The 17,385-nt window shown below is 43.8% G+C and overlaps 1 protein-coding gene across 1 annotated transcript in view; it reads left to right on the forward strand.

Annotated features, from left to right (window-relative positions):
• Window positions 1-17,385, forward strand: part of CACHD1 (cache domain containing 1) — an 89,526-nt gene that overhangs the window by 40,143 nt on the left and 31,998 nt on the right. Inside the window, exons 4-5 of the mRNA XM_064429135.1 lie at window positions 8,551-8,657; window positions 15,944-16,070. Of these exons, the coding sequence (XP_064285205.1) occupies window positions 8,551-8,657; window positions 15,944-16,070 (234 nt within the window). The remainder of the gene's footprint in view (window positions 1-8,550; window positions 8,658-15,943; window positions 16,071-17,385) is intronic.

The raw sequence follows: 17,385 nt of genomic DNA on the forward strand, positions 1-17,385 counted from the left end.
GGAGATTCCCCATTTTAGGTAAAATATCAGGAATGAAGCCGAGTCCCCTGGATATTGTGATCATATTTAGAATTCTTCCATGTTTAATTTGTGGACTAGCTGGGTCTGCACTTGCAGGGAGTTAAATTGGATGTGTTACTGCTGCTAACAGCTTATCCTTGGTGTTTGAAATGTTGAATGTTGGTGTTAAAGCAGCAATAAATACAATTTTTTGGTTAAAGTATTTATTAACTGCTGCTGCAGAAGAGGTCATGTGGAAAAGACCCAGATTTGTCTGTGAAAATTGCTTTTTCCATGAGATCCTTGGCCATGTCTGAGTCCTCAGGGCTGTGGTTTTTGTTCTGGAGGGTTGTGAAATGTTTGTGTTACAGCTCCTGAACTCTGTGTGTTCTTCTTCTGGCTGTTTCCTCATGTGGCCTCTTCATTGAGCAAACATTTGGGGCAAGAACAGTGTCAGAAGTGCATTATCTACATGCTATTTTTAGGTACTTTAAAGTATTTTTAGGTATTTTTACGTATTATTATTTTTGTGTTCTTTTTCTGGCTGTTTCCTCATGTGGCCTCTTCATTAAGCAAACATTTGGGACAATAGCAGTGTCAGAAGTGCATATCTACAGTGGTTTTTAGGTATTTTTAGGTAGATTTGAAAGTTTTCCCCACAGTGTTTAAGGCTGTTAGTCCCATGGTGTTCAGCCTCTTATTGTCCAATTTATTGACAATTAATTGGGAATGCTGCAAGTTTGGTCTGGGGAAAATTAACTTGGGAAGGATAAACTATTCTATAGGGAAAGGATTTTTTAATTGTTATTATTCTTTTTTTAATGGATTGCTGACTTCAGTTTGTGTTTGTTGTTACCATTAAGAAAATTATCCATCAGTTTGCTTGTATTTCTTCTGAAAATCCAAGCATTGGTTTTTCATGTTGCTTGGGATAAACTGTGAGATTTCCACACCTCGTGAGTATAAATAAATGATAGAAAACAGCACAGACTGGGCTAGAAAACGAACCTGGCATTTAAATTGGTTGTTTAATGAGTAGTGAGATATGACAGGCAAAGCAATATTTATTTTATTGCCAGTACGTGGTGTTGGCTCTTGCAGTGAAGAGCCCAAATGAGTGAATTTCCATGTGATTCCAGTCTGGATTGAAATTCCCAGCCTGACTGTGCTTTTGCTTGCTGTTTTGTACCCCAAATATTCTGGTTTCACTGGTGTAAGAGCAGCAGTTGTGTGTTTGTGCCCCCTCCAAGGCAGGGTTGTGCAATGGAGCTGCCTTGGTTTGGAAAGTGGTGAAGAGAAATGAATTGGAATATGCAAACCCAACTGGATGAGGCAGTTGGTGGCTGTCGAGTGGTTTTGGCAAGGCCTTAATTCAACAAACATTTCCTGATAAAATTACTCAACTGCTTTACCAAAGCCTCTGAATGTGCTTGGGCACAGGGAAATAATCCCAGGCCCAAACCCACGTGCAGGGGCTGCCGAGGAGGGGGAGCAGGGCTCGTGTTCTCCTGTTGGAATCTGAAATTCAGGGAGCTCTGGGAACTTTGGGCCTGTAAGGCAAAGCTTGGAATTAAACCCAGGATTTGACCTGAGACCTTGGGAAAGGCTCCCAGACTGAGGTGCCAGAAGTGAGAATGTGGATTTATAGTTTAAAGCAGGGACGCGTTAAGCTCAATGAAGGAAAGTTTAGAGTTTTAGAGTTTAAGATACAGAAAAAATAAAAGTTGTTACAAAGGTAACAATGAATTTAGAATGCAGCACTGTAGTTTGTGTGCCATAACATGACTGGCTAAGAAAGCTTGCACTGGAGCCTGGGTCCATAAGAGCAAATGTGTAAGGATTGGGTCAAAAGCATAAACATCCTTGGTGGCAGTGGTTTGTTGGTCAGTAAACCCTTACAAGGATTGTCACCAGAGGATTGTGACCTTCTGAGCCACGCAGTGAAGATGTGAGCCCAACTCACCCTTCCTGCCTGTGCAGAAGATAAGAAAAATAAACCCCATCATCTAAAGCAACCCAGAGGTCCCATCTCTAACTCAGTCACAATCCTCACATTCCCCCTTGGTTTTGCTGATCCTTTTCCAAAGGCAGATGGTCTCTGTTGGGATTTTCAGCTCTCCCTAACCAAGCTCTGGGAGTGGCACAGGGGAGGCAGGGAGCAGAGCTTTCCCAGCTCTTCCCACGTGCTTGGTGTGGAAACTGGTGCCTGCCCAAGCACCCAGCTGTGTTTGTGTCCCTGGGTCAGACCTGGGCACCAGGACCAGCTCCTTTTCCCAGGCACTGGGGAAGTGGCTGCCCCAAGCAGACAGAGTTAATCTGGATAAAGTGCTCCAGGCTCTTACAAACCGATGGGAGATAAGGAAAATGGATGTCAAGTGAGGTGCATCTTCTAATCCTGGAAGAAATCCCTGCTGGAAAAACGAGCCTTTGTGTCCCTCACCAGCACAGGCTGCTCAGTAAGCCATGAGGAGCAGATTTCATGCTGTCCCCAGTCACTCCCTATCACGATGGAGCTGGGTGGTGATTTACCAGACAGTGTTTTAATTAAAGTGTCTTTCTCCTGAAGAGGATAAAAGCCTTTGTGTGCAAGTTGGAGTCTCCTGGTTTTCGTGCCTGAAAGGCCTCAGCAGGTATTGAGGGAGTCTTGGATCTGGAATGGGCTGATGGAGCACCAAGAAGGGAGGGAAAGAATAAACAGAATTTATTTATCAAAAGTCCTGAGTACCTGCATTGAGAACTCCTGGGATGCGTGTGAGTTGTGGGAAGTGTCTAAATAGGGATTTAAGAATTGAGTTTTGTGAAGCAGGTTTGGAAGCTTTAGAGGGTTCTACCTTTGCAGCTCTGCATGGTCTGGCCTGGGAGTGATGACTGCAATAACTTCATTCATAGAGATGTTGCTGGCCTGGATGCCAACAGGCAGACAAAGAGGTGGTTTATAGTGAATATTTGCAGATGAAAGGAAATCAAGCTCCTTCCACTCTAAGAGTAAGTCAGATATGTGGGTAATGGCTGAGTATTTGTCTTCTACCCACTACACAAAATGTCTTTTTCTGGAGAAGTTGTGATAGATGCTGTCTTGTGGGAGACTTCCAGAAGTGGCTTTCTATAGCTGCAGTTTGCCAGGGAGGTTGGTTGTGTTAGAGCACCTGCCAGTGCTTTGTAACACAGCAGTGGCTGCAGTGGGAACCACCTTCCAGAAAATAAAATAGATTATTCACATGCATTTGTGAGGAAAGGCAACTGTTCCTGCAGCTTTTCCAACAAAAACCAGATGATGCTTTTAAGGGGACATAAAAAGTCTTCCCTGAGCTAATCTTGATCCAGTTTTAAGACCCATCACTCTGATGTGCTCCAGCATTTCGTGTCCTTGGCTCTGGGAGAGAAAGGAAATGCAGTTTCTGTGGAATATGAGCAGGGAGAGAGTGGCAGCCCCAGGAGGCTGCCCCATGTCCCTCTCTGCTCCTCCTTGTTGGACAGGGGTGCCTTTTCATCCCCCTCCTTCCCTGGAGGCCACAAATGGATTTCACTGCTGGGAGGCTGCCCCAGCTCTCCAAAATCCATCTGCTCAGGGGCACTGGTGTTCATTAATGCTCCCACTCTGGCTGCCTTGCAAGGCAGCTGGAAATCTGTTTTTGCTCTTTATTTAACTATGCTGATAAGAGCTTAGGGAATGCATTTATCCAAATTTGTGGAAGGAGCTGGAATGGAGAAATATTTGTTGGTAAAACACCCTCCTTGGCAGTGGTGCATTGCAAACATGAATGGAGCTGTTTGAATAAGGGAGTTTACAAACCTCTATTTGAAAATCATTTACTCCCTGGCTGTGATACTGCCTTCAGAAGTGGTCTGGTTTTTGCTTTTTTTTTTTTTTTTTTTTAACAGATGGTTAAATATTTGCTATTGCAGTTCAGTTTTATCACAGCTCTTTCTGTGTTTATCTTTCCTCTCTGGAGCAGTTAAGTGGGAGATAACAGGAATCCTGTTCAGTTCCTTGGGTTGCTGCAGTACCTGAAGAGCTGCACTTCCAGAGGAGGACTGGGGGGCCACAATCAATGAAATTTAAGATGTATGTGCTGTTCTGACAGAGTTTCAGGCTGCAGTACAGCCCAGGGGGTGCTAGGAGATGGAGGCACTCTGCACAGTCCTTGGCAGCTTTTGCCCATAAAGTGCAGCAGGTATTTAGGAAACTTCTCTCCCGGGCTCTTGCTTTTACTTCTAATGTGGCCAAATTCCTCATGAAAAAATGGGGTTTGGAATAGAAATTCCTTGTGAAAAAATGAGGTTGGGAATAGTTTGTATTCCTGGGCTGCATCCTCCTTCCAATAGTACATTCTCCTCACAGCTGAGAGCAGCTATACTTGGATTTTTCAAGAATACTTGAAATAATGGGAACAACTTTGGTGCCTTGCCAGAAGAAATTGTGTAACTGAACCATCAGTAGCTCTTTTTTTTTTGGTTGAATTTATTCATAAAAACATTGTTTTCCAGCATTCTGTTTAGATGCAGTGGGAACCCTATATTTAAGTATTTATGGAAAATATGAGTTAAAATCTTGCCTTGCAATCAAGCAAACAAGGCCTAGTTGGGAATTTCAAAGGAAACCCTGAATTTTGAGTGAACTTATGTAATTTCATTTGCATATTAATGTCAGCTTGAATTAGTAAGAACGAAGAGAAAAGGAAAAAATGAGTATTAAAACAATATGAAGCCCTCAGCAGCTGCTCAAGTGCCATTTTTATCCACATCTCCCTCGTTTTTCCCTAAACTCCAACCACACAAAAGAAGTTGATTTACACTGTAAATTCAGGCCGAGCAAAATCCAATTGGAGCTCACTCGAGCTCCGTTTTGATGTCAGATTCAAAGCTCCTGCAAATTCATTTTATCTCCTCCGCTCGCCCGTCTCCCGCTCGTAAATCCTGTTGAAGGAGAATAAAAATGAGCGCGGCCTGATGGGAATTTCATGTGTGAAGTTCAAAGCAGTTTGCACATCAGAGCCAACGTCAATCAAGGCGGGATCTGGGGAGGCAGGCAGGGAGCGTGGAGCTCCGTGGGGACCAGATCAAAGTGGGAGTGGCGGCTCTGTTTGCTCCCTCGGGATGAGCTTCCATCCCTTCTTCATTAAAGGGAATCCAGCAGCAAGACAGGGAGAAGGGGGATGGGCTGGAGGAAGCTGCCTTGGAAGTGAATCTCAGCCAATGCCTTTTATTGGCTTTAATTCTGTTAAAAAAACCTCTCAAATTTATAACTTGGTAATTTTGGTGTGGGGTTTTTCAGGAGGATTTTGGAGGGGTTTCTAAGTGTTGTCGTCTGGAATATCTTGGGTGAAATCTCAAGGGGCTTTTATTGGCCTTGTGGTCGTGCTCCTGGCAAAAGTGGCAGACTGGTGAAAGTCAAGGGAGGCACTGGTGAAAGTCAAGGGAGGCACTGGTGAAAGTCAAGGGAGGCACTGGTGAAAGTCAAGGGAGGCACTGGTGAAAGTCAAGGGAGGCACTGGTGAAAGTCAAGGGAGGCACTGGTGAAAGTCAAGGGAGGCACTGGTGAAAGTCAAGGGAGGCACTGGTGAAAGTCAAGGGAGGCACTGGTGAAAATGCAGGGAGATAGTGGTAAGAATTTAGGGAGGCACAGGTGAAAATTAAGGGAAACTTGGGATAAAATTAATGGAGACACAGGTAAGAATTTAGGGAGACATTGTGAAAAATTGAGGGAGATACTGCTAAAAATTAAAGGAGATAGTGGTGAGGATTTAGGGAAACACTGGTAAAAATGAAGGGAGGTAGTGGTAAGAATTTAGGGAGGCACAGGTAAAAGTTAAGGGAAACTCGCTTTAAAATTAATGGAGACACAGGTAAGAATTTAGGGAGACATTGTGAAAAATTGAGGGAGATACTGCTAAAAATGAAAGGAGATAGTGGTAAGGATTTAGGGAAACACTGGTAAAAATGAAGGGAGATGGTGAGAATTTAGGGAGACACAGGTGAAAATTAAGGGAAACTAAGGTTAATTTTAACAGAGGCACAGGTAAGAATTTAGGAATACACTGCAAAAAATGAAGGGAGATACTGGTAAAAATTAAGGGAGGTGCTGGTGAAGATTTAGGGAGATACTGGTAAAAATTAAAAGGAGATACATATAAGAATGTAGGAAGACACTGGTAAAAATTAGGGGAGACGCTGATAAAAATTTAGAGAGACGGGTAAGAATTTAGGAAAACACTGGTAGAAATGAAGGGAGGTGCTGGTAAAAATTAGGGGAGACAGGTAAAAATTAAAGGAGACAGGTAAAAATTAAAGGAGACAGGAATTAAGAGAGGTAAAGATTAAGGAAGGTACTGGTAAAAAGGGGAGATTTTAGGGTAAGAATTTAGGGAGACACTGGTGAAAAATAAGGGAGGCACTGGTAAAAGTTTTAGGAGACACTGGTCAAAATTGTCTGTTCTGTGCAGAGAAAAGGTGCTGGTCAATGCTTTTATTCAAATATTAAAATACAGATATTTTTGGTGTTTTAACTTTTCCAAAGTGAGCGATGGGAAGGTCTGTACAGTTTGAAACTTGAGTGATAAATGTGCAAGGTATGAACATGGTAGGAAAGGCAAAACCAGTATTTACAGCTAAGAATACAAACATCAGTTGGAAAGGCCACTTAGCAGTGCTGGGCTTTGGTTTTAATTGTGGCTTTAATGGGGAAGATGCTTAAATATATTAATAATGCATTCTGAGTGAAACTTAGAAGCACGTGGAAAGTTCTGCAGTGTCATTAAAATGATGACAAATATTGCAGTGTAGATTGGCCACAGTGCTGCCAGTTCCTGGGCCTGATTTTCAGCTGTGATGGGAGCTGCTCTCTCCTCCAGGTCCTTGTGCCATGGAACCAAAACCACTCCGTTGCAAGGTGCAAAAAGTCAATTTTAAGGCAAACAGCAGCTGGAAGGAGATTTGAGGCAGACATCCCACCTAGCCCAGTCTGGGGCAGCCCTTGCTCAAGGCTGGCAGGTCTGGTCTTTAATTTATGGGACTGAAAACAATTTTTCATCTTTTATTTATACTTTTTTTTCCCATTAACTGCATTTCCTTTTTGCTGTAAGAAGAAGGGATGGGATTGGGCTGCAGGAATTTTTTTGTTTCCTTCTTCAGCTCTGCTGCAGACTATTTAGGCATCCACAAATTCATCATCCTGGTGGGTAGCTAACAGTGGCTTCCTGAGAGGAGCTGAGGCCTTGGATGATTTTTGGAGCATGTTGAAGCATTTTAATGCAGTAAATGAATAATGTTGGTTGCTAACAAGGCATCCTGTTGCCATCACTAATAGATTTTGATGGGAGCTCTGGGACAATCCGTTTACATCCTGAAAAGTCATTATTTTTCACTCTGGGGTTGTTCCTCAGCCGTGCTCGGAAATATTTCTTTAGGATGGAGATGTTTAATGTGCAGTTTTTTGGGTTTGCCCCAAGATAAACACGATTTTTGTGGAACCCATCCGTTATCAATCAATCTTAGGCTGGAGATTCTTCAGCCAACAAAAAATCAACAGCAGTTTTGCTCTCTTGGAAAGAGCTGTGATTTTTTTTGAAGTGGTTACATTTTGAGGGCGATAAGAAAAGCCACAGCCTCCATCCAAGAGCTGCATTCCTGGGAAATGCCTTTTCCTCGACAGAGAGGGCTTGGGAAGCTCTCTGGGAGGAGGCTGCCAGTAATGTCAGCAAAGAGCTCCAGCAGAGGGGATGGGCCGTGCACAGCTCCAGGTTTGGCTGCTCTGGCTCTCTCAGAGCATCCCAGGCTGGTCTTCAGCCTGGGGCTGAGCACGAGCACAGACAGGAGACCTTGGTGTCCGTCTGTCCGTCCGTTCCTCTTCCTGGCTGTGGAGAGTGAGGACAGCGCAGATCAAAGGGACTTGGGACAGCAACGTGCAGGATGGCTTTGAGGCAAAGGAGGGCAGGGTTAGGTGGGAAATTGGGAAGCAATTCCTGCCTGGCAGGGTGGGCAGGCCCTGGCACAGGTGCCCAGAGCAGCCCCTGGATCCCTGGCAGTGCCCAAGGCCAGGCTGGACTCTGGGGCTGGAGGTGTTGGGGTGCAATGGGATGGGTTTTGAGGTTCTTTCCAACCCTTCTTTGATTCCATAATCATCTTTTCATGCATCCTTTTCTTGTTTTCCCAGATTTGGTGGGAATTTCAACACTAATTTCTCACTATTACTAGTTATTTACACTGAAACATTAAAAATTTTTGACTTTATTATAAATGTAGGTTTAATAAAAAATGTTTGATTGCTATTCCTCTTGTTGTCCTTCCATATTTGATGGGAATTTCAGCTCTGTGTTACTATAAATATTTACATTGAAACATTAAAAAGCTGTGATTTTTGCATTGTAAATGTAGATTCAATAAATGTTTGATTGCTGATCCTGTTGTCTTTCCAGATTTGATGGGAATTTCAACAGCAATCTCTTACTATTAATAGTTATTTACACTGAAACATTAAAAAGCTGTGTCTCCATTGTAAATGTAGGTTCAGTAAATAATGTTTGATTGCTGATCCTCTTGTTGTCTTTCCAGATTTGATGGGAATTTCAACACCAACGTGTCCAGAACCATCAGCTGCGATCGACTCTCGACCACTGTCAACAGCAGAGCCTTCAATCCTGGACGTGACTTAAATTCTGGTGAGCAGCCCAGTTCTACTTTGGGGTTTTTTTTCCTTCTCTTGTAGGGTTTTTTTCCCATTAGACTCGAACATTTCCTTGGCACAGAGAATTTGCATTGATTGCCATAGCAACAAGCTTTTATTTCTCCTTGCAAGTGTCACACTGCTCTTAATTTGAGATTTCATGATTGAAAGCTGATACCTACAGTAATGCCCTTAGTCTAAGTACTTTATAAAAATGTCATGAAGATTTTATTCCAGCCTACCGTGGATAATTTTGTTGTGGTTTCTGCACTTTTTATTTCTTCCTTTTTATTTTTTTTCCCAAGGTTTTCTCCTTCCTAGGCCTGTCTGCTTTGGCATCAGCAGTGTCAGCTGCTGCAGGGGCCACACAGGGAAGTTTCTCTGATCTTCTTAGCTGAGTTCAGCCCATGTGAGGCTGCCTTTGCAGTGATAGGCAAAAACGACCAAATATGAGGGCATCTTAAAATATTTCCTGTCTTAGTCTTGTCAGGGCATTTTCTCAACATGTTTAAGGACTTAGAAATATGCTTAGAACCAAAATACACACGACTTATCCCTGAAAAATTCAGCTTTTGGGCCTCTGCTGCAGCAGGGTGTTTTTTTTTTCCTTGCATCCTAATCAGTGTGGATTAATACAGGGATTTCAGTTGGGTTTAGTCAGACTTTGCCCCAGCTGTTCCACCTGACTTTTCAACTTTTTATGGTGCTCAGTGTTGTAAATTAGGGAACATTAATAGACTTTGTGAATTGCATTTTGGGGAGGTGTTGTTTGTTCATTCTTTTGGGGGAATAATGCAGACTTGGGATTTATTTTATTTTCATTTTCAGAGGTCTTTTGGAATAAAATGCTGATTTATTTTATTAACTTGACTTGATGAAGTGGCAACCCTGCCATTCCACCCTCACCATCTTGCAACAAACAGGGGGAAAGAACCCCAGATTTTTATAAACTCCTTTACTGCTTCCTTCTTTTAGCTTTGCTTTCTGGATTCTCATGGAATACACAAATGAGCAGTCCCCACAGGCTGTTTTCCATCCCATCCATGGTGTCCCACATCTTGGATGCAGGTGCTGGCCAGGCTGACTTCCTGACAAGCCATGATTTGTGTGGTGTTTTCCATCCTAAAGCCAGGCACTCTTTGTTCACTCGCTGTGATTTGCAGGGCTTTGTTTTACTCATCTCTTTATTAAAAAAACAAACCCAAACGACTCATTAAAATAATGTTTAAATCACATGCAGTTGTTAATTAATCAGAATAATTTTTGAAGGCAAGTTTAGAGTCACTGTTGTAAGAGCAAAGCATACAATGAATCACTTCACGGTTTTTAATTAAATTAAATAAAAATCTTTTTCGACTGCAGAAGTTGGAGGTTAATGAAGTATTCAAGAAATATTCCTTATTTTTGAGTGATGAAAGGCAAATAATTTGCAGTTTCTGGTAAACATAATTTAAATTTCTGGTTTGAATTCTCAGAGAAATAAAGTGAGTGGGTGTTCACGGCTCCTGCTGTCGTGGCTCAGCAGCGAGGCTCAAGTGCCTCCTCTTCCCTTGCCTCTGGCTTGAAAGATTCCTGATGAAAGGAGAACCTTCAAAACATGGCATTGGCAGGAAAGGGCAGCAGGAGAGGAGAGGGAATTGAGGGAGAGTAAGAGCAGGGATTTATTGACAGCAGACTCTCCTCTGGCTCTCCTTTTGCAGAATCAGCCTTGGGGGGAGGTTTTGATTAGGGAGGAAATGTCTGTAAGAGAGAAATGGGATGGGAGGAGTGGATGAGGCAGGAAAACGGGACGGAAATGGTTAATTTGGGAAACAAAAGTTGGTACTGGGTGCACACCTAGTGAAGAGAGAAGTTTTGTGTAGGTGAGGCCAAGGAACACCCTCGGTCCTTGCTGTGTTTAAAGCTCTGAGAGATCAGTCACAGGTGGGGCTGGGCTGGCAGGACCTCAGAGCCCCCCCAGTGCCACCCTGCCATGGCAGGGACACCTCCCACTGTCCCTGGCTGCTCCAGCCTGGCCCTGGGCACTGCCAGGGATCCAGGGCAGCCCCAGCTGGGAATGATGGCAGTTCCACCTTCCCATCCCTGCTCCTCATCTCAGCCACACCAGCTGCACCAGCCCAACCCCAGCACCAGGGCTCTCAGTGGGGACACTCAGCAGGGCACGGCTGGGGTGGGGCTGTGTCAGGGAGACACAGAAGAGCACCATGCCTTTCAGAAGGCTTCTCTCTGCTTATTTCAACAGCACACTGTCTTTTATACCTTTTATACCTTTTCAGAAAGTTTATACTTGTTCATTGGCCACAGCAAATCCACACAGGGCAGTCTCCACCACTGTCCTCAGCCAAGATCCAGCTGCAGGCCTCTTGTTTGTCTTTTCTTCTTGTTTTCCATGTCTAACCTTGACAGAACTCCTTTCAGGGATGAACAGGACTCTTCTCACACTCCATGCCCTTCCTCAGGGCCGGGCAGGCTGGAGCAGTGTGGGACTGCAGGAGCACTGGGCTCTGGGACAAACCTGGGCAGTCTCTGGGGTGTCCGTGCTCAGGGGGTGGTGTGGGTGGTGTCTGTAGCACTGGGCTGTAGCCATGGGCTGTGACCCGTGCCAGGAAATCCGTGAGTGCCCAAAGGAATTCATGGGCTGGACAGGAGCTGGCTTGGGATGGAAATGGAGTGGGAAGCAGTTTTGGTTGGAGGGATGGAGTGCTCCCAGTGCCCCGACATCCCCCCAGCTGGGGAGATGCTGTCACCTTGTAAATGGGGTTTAAAAGTACTAATTAGTGTATCTGTGTCTTAAAACTCTTAGTTTTGTCTTTCTGTGGGACCTCTTACCTTTGAGGGCACCCTCAGGGCAGAGCCCCTGGTGTGCACAGGAGCCAATTCTCAATAAATTGATCAATATTCACATTAAACTAAAACCACTCTGAAAGAAGACAGTGATCAAATACAAAAAAAATCCCCACATCCCATAATTTTCTTTCTTCTCTCATAAGTGTCCTCATGCAGAGCTGGGGAGGAATATCTGTTTGCACTGCTTCTGCCTCACTTATTTTTATGCTTTAAAAACTGTGGGTACATCTGGGTGTTCTCATCGTTGTCTTCCTGAATGAGTTTTTCATTTCATTCTGCACATAAAAGGCAAAATTCCCATGAGTATCCCCCCTTTTCCCACATGAGTTCTGCAGTTTAAATAATCCTGCCTATAAAAAGCTCCTGGCAAAACATAAATTTCAGCTCTGCTCGACCTCGAGCTCAGCTCTGGAAATGTTAATCTTGGCCCAGAGTAAAAAGTGGGATTGGAGTGCTGAAGTTGGAGGTGTTGGAAGGGAGCAGAATTTGCACCACAAAGCCACAGGAACAGAGCCTGGGAGAGCCCTCAGGGACAGCAGCCCCAAATTCCACCCTGGGCAGGGTGTTAAGAGGGGTGAGGGAGCTCATGAAACTTTCAAATCTGTTTTTTCCATTATTATGGGATTATTTTTTTTTGTTAAAATAAACATTAATCTTAGGGGAGGGAGAAAGAAATAGATGTGCCTCCTCAGCTTTAAAAAATATCACTTTTACCACTGTTTTTTCTTCATATTCGGTGGCTTTTAAAATGGCTTTTAATGTCTGAGAAAGAGTTTGTTTTATCTTGGTTGGAGTTTTGCATCTGGATTACTTTTAGCCATTACTACAAAACAGATAAGGAGAAAGTCTTTATTCTCCAGATGCAGACACAGGCTTTGGGCAGTTAGATGAAGAGATCTGTCCTCACCGCTCTGAATAGTCTTTTATTTATTAAATCTTCCCCAGAGCCAGTGCATTATGTTATCAGATTCCTTTGCAGGTTTTTTTTTTTTGTCTTTTGAATAAACAGGGAACCAGTAAATCTTTCTCCTTCTCATCCTTCCAAGTGCTGAAATGTCTGTTCCAAGTCAGGCAGCTTTGGCAGAATGCTCCTCCCAAGAAATATGCAGAGATGGCACCAAATTGCCCAGTAAATTTTGTCTGTTTTATTCGAGGTGTTGATCATTTAAAGTCTCAGAATCGTAAAATACCTGGAGTTGGAAGGGATCATCGAGTCCAGAATGTGGAATGTTCCTTAAATTGCTGTATTTTAAACTGATTTTTGGCTGAGTTAAAATGGCTGGGAGTTATTTGAGCAGAAGAGTTAATACCCCCCCTTCCAAATCCTTGTAATGGAGGAATCTGGTCCCGTTCCTTAAAATGAAAGGATTTTTTTCCTTCTTTTCCCTCCAGAGTCCTGAGGATTGAGCAGGGCTCTGTCCTGGCTCATGCCACCAGCAGAATGTTAATTGTGGCTGAGCTGCAGAGCTTTTATTCCTGGTGACAACACAGGAGCTGCAGTTGGGTTTGACTCGGAAAATCCCGGATCAGATCTGCCTGGGGAGTCAGAGGATGTCTTCACTTGTGCAATAAACACATTTCTTTGTGCTGTTTCTTCACCATGAGGGTACTTAATGGAGGGACTTGTCAGAGGAGAACTGGAAATTAAACTTCCCTGGTTTTTGTGGGATGAGATCCGAGGTCGGCAGCTCAGCAAATGTAATGCTAAAGAGGAGGGCTGTAAGAAACCCTTTTATAATGAGCAATTATGTTCAGTAGTTCCTTTTTTTCCCCCTGACTGTTTGTGCTGTTCTTTGAAGATTAATTAGTTAATGATTTGGCTGTGCTTTGAAGATGTAAAGTGGTATCTAGAAGTGCTAAGTGTTATCATATCGCATTCCCTTTGAAGTTTTATAAACTCTGTCACACAGGGCTTTCTTCCTAAAAGTCCTTTTTGCCTTGTGAGATATTTATAATTAGAGAGAACCATCATTTCAAATGCTGTCGTCTTAATACATCCCAACTTTTCCAGTCTGCAGCAGGATTTGGGGTCAGATCTTGCTGCAGGGGAAGTGGAGGGGACAGAGGTTTTGGAGTGACCTGGCAATGCCACCTCAAGGGCAGCTGGCCACTTTTATTCCCAGCCTGTGTCCAGAACTAAGGGATCAGCTTTTTATTTGGGTGGAATAACCTGTCCAGGGGCTGGCTTTCCTGGGAGGAGGAGGTGGGAATAAACAACAGGCGCTGAGGGTGTGGAAAGTTTGGGGTAAGTGAGATTTAGGTTAGAAAAAATCATCTACTGTGTGTCCTGGCAAGGAGCAAGAATTGAGGAAATATCTGCAGGGCATTCCTGCAGCTTGAGTGGATGGAAAATAAGAATGTGTTTAAAGAGAAAAAGTCTGGAATTTTCAGCCATGGCTTATCTGGAGGGAGATTGTCTGCTGTGGTCATAGGAAAATGAAGAAAAGGGGGAAAAAGCAGAGTTAGGATAGAGCTGGTGGTCCCTGGGGAGGGTGTTATTGAACTAACACTCACTGGAGGAAACATGAGCACAACTGTGTGACAAGGAAGAGCAGCAGAGCCTGAGTTTCAAAACCAATTGTTTTATGGGGAAAATGAACACTTTTAAATCCACATATTCTCGTGGGGAAATAAATACAGCTCGTGGCCTTGCAGGAATGAGAAGTTTAATATAGCAAGGATTAAAAAAGCCAAAGCCTTTAAATTATAAACTCTTTTATTGTAATGTTGTTGGTAAAATGAGACTGGACAAGTTGTTCAATTCAGGCTTTAACTGAGTGTTCACATGTCAACTTTGAAATTACATTTTTCAAGTTCTGTAACTCAAAACAAAAACTTCAACACCAGAAATTCAGCCTCTTTATACAAAACAACTTCACCCCCAGATCGATGAAATCCTGGTGGCTGGGCATAAAAAGAAGGATTTAAATGTTTTATAGTCTCGTGGCCCTTCTGCCTGCAGGAGGAGGCAGCAGTTCAGAGAACAAATAGATTTTGGAGGGGAGTGAGGGATCTCTGGTAGTCCTTGGTCCATCAAGGCAGGGAATTGTCCTCATGAGAAGCTGCATTTTTGCACAGAGCTCAGCAGTCCCAGCCCAGCATCCCAGTGGGGTTTGTAGGCACTGTGGGAAGTGTCAAATACTGTGGCAAAGAGGAGTGGGGGAAGCCCAGGACCGTGGTTTGTGCAGGGTAATTACCCTGAGCTGGATGTGGAGAGAACATCCAGCCACAGCCAGTCTGGGAAACTTGAGTAAGTGCTAAAGTGTGGAGGATGTGGAGCTCAGACTGTCCTCAGTGTGGGTATTTGGGTGTAGAGTGTCTGGCTAAGGCTTGAGTGTGCCCTGCAGTCCTTTCCAACCCAAATATTGGCATATTTGATAGTGAAGGAGATGAAACTGGCTTATTTTCAATCCTGAGGGAATGCTGGAGGGAAGTGCTGAGCAAAAGGTGTAGCACTGGAAATCAGAGCCCCCCTCTGCCAGCTCTTTGAGTTCTGCAATCAAAGAACATGAAAGGAGAAATGGCAAAGAAATATTTTCTTTTTCTCATGCATTTTAAGCTGGTGTGATCCACTTTATTGGCTCGGTAAAAACTAACGATTTCAAATATCCAGATTTTGTTTTCAGCCTGCTGCAAGCAGAGAGGATGTTCAGCCCTGAGTGGGAAATATTTATGTTCCTGCTGTGGTGCTGAGGGGCTGTGTGCCTCCCATGCTAATGATTTCCCATTCCCTCTCTTCTGGGAGCAGTTCCCTTTTGTTTTAAAGGACTTAGAGTTAAGATCAGTGGTGTGGCAAAGTTGGTGATTCCACGGATGAACATCAATCCTTGGTCTCTCCAGGCTGGAGAGAGAGCAGATAAGGTCTGTGGGACATTCCCACTACACCATGAGGCAGAAATCCTAGTGTCCATGGGATCTGTTCCTTTCCCAATGTCCATAGGATCTGTTCCTTTCCCTGGCAATATGTTGGTTATGAAGCTGTGAGCACAAAACCTGTTGAATATTTTGCAGTTATTCCACCAAAAAGAACAAGATTTTTTAACATGAAGGCTTTTTCCTCTTTGGAAAGGATGTTGACAAGGTATTTATTATTACATGGAGATGTAGAGGTGTATATAAATTATATATAATTGCCTTAATCTCTTCCTTCCTCACTCTTGCCTTGCCTTCCAGGACCTGGGTGTACTTCAGAGATTCAGGAACTGTCATCACATATTAAACAAAATCTGTCCAACCCAGTGTTGAGTTTCTTGAACTGTTTGCAGATCAGTGAAGTTTTCACCAGTGTGTTTTCCCCATCCTGAGCAGAGCAGTTTGTGTTTCGTGTTGGGCCCTGGTTGTTCTCCAAACTCCACCAGAGAGGCCCAGAGTAACAAACCCTCCGAGTCTGGGCTGCCTTTGTGACTCTGCCTCCTTGTCCCTTCCACCCTGCAGTCCTTGCTGATAACCTGAAGTCTAACCCAGGGATCAAGTGGCAATATTTCAGCTCAGAAGAAGGGATTTTCACCGTGTTCCCAGCCCACAAGTTCCGGTGCAAGGGCAGCTACGAGCACCGCAGCAGGTAGGATTTGCCTCCTTCCAATTTCCTGGGAAAAGCGTTCACAGTGCGTTCCTCAGGCCCTGATTTCCCTCACTGCTGTCCTTGGCCAAGCTGCCAACCTTCACGAGTAACTTCTAATGGAGTCCCTTGGGTTTTCTTAGGGCTGTTTTTTAAAGCACCACTTTTCACTTCTAAGGAACTAAACTAAAATTCCAAACAGGTTCCTCACCTCTCCCAAATTAAATCAGCTGTAAACAGCAGTGACTTGGAAATTGTAGGTCAGCCTGCAGGCAAAATCTGACTTACATTTGACTCATGCTTGACCCCTGTTAATAAAGCAGTGAGCAGCCATTCTGCTGGTTTGGCAGGTGCATCACTTTGGGAGGGAGGGGAAGGATGAGACACTGGGAAGGTCACTGAGGTAGGAACATTTTTCCCCAGGTTCAGGTGGCACATCATGGATAGTAGGGAAGCAGCAGTGAAAATTTCTTTCCGCTAAAATAAAACAGTAAAAATAAAGCATCAGATGGTGGCAGGGTTTCCTGCACTGGGATTTCTGTTCTCTACACATGAAGCCAAGAATTCGAGGTCCAGTATTTTTCCCTGCTTTTTCTGTCAGTACCATGGGATAGATGAAGGCTCGAGGGTGGGAAGGTGCAGTGGCTTTAATATCTCTGGTCACACATTAATTAATTGTACAAGTTAATCAGTCTGGGCAGGGGAAGCAGCAGCACATCCAGGAACCTTTTGGGGACACTAAGGATGGTTTGGTTTTCTGTCAGGGTTGAACAATCAAAAGTTTACTGATGGTATCTTCAGTGTGCCATCAAAGCACAGAATTCTGAGCTTGACTGAGTTTTCTGGGGCCTTGGAAAGGTGAGGAGGTGAGAGCTGGGGGTGCCCCAGTCCTGCTCAGAACTTCGACACTAAAACCATCCCAACTATGACCCAGACTAAGTGATTTGGATAAAACCATTTGGTTTTATCCAAATCACTTAGTCTGGGTCATAGTTCCTCCATGGCTAAATAAGGGGTCTCTTTTTGCTAATATTTACTTCAGAGGGTAGTTTGGGTGAATTAATTAGTTAATGCTTCAGTGCTTTGAAGATCAAAGGCCCTGTTTTCGTTGCAGGTATTAATCCAGGCTAGAGCTGCAGGCTGTTTTACAGTTAAGAACTGATTTGTGCCAGTTGTTTACTGCAGTGCCTTGTGTCAAATCTTCTGCATTTCCTTTCCTTTTAATAAGATTTCTGTGTCTGCCTTTGATATTATAAAATTGAGATCCCAAAACTCTCCCTTGACTGTAAGTAGTTTTGTGTCTGGACTAAAGAGAGAA

This window comes from Passer domesticus, chromosome 7 (assembly GCF_036417665.1).
Source record: "Passer domesticus isolate bPasDom1 chromosome 7, bPasDom1.hap1, whole genome shotgun sequence".
Taxonomy (NCBI): Eukaryota; Metazoa; Chordata; class Aves; order Passeriformes; family Passeridae; genus Passer; species Passer domesticus.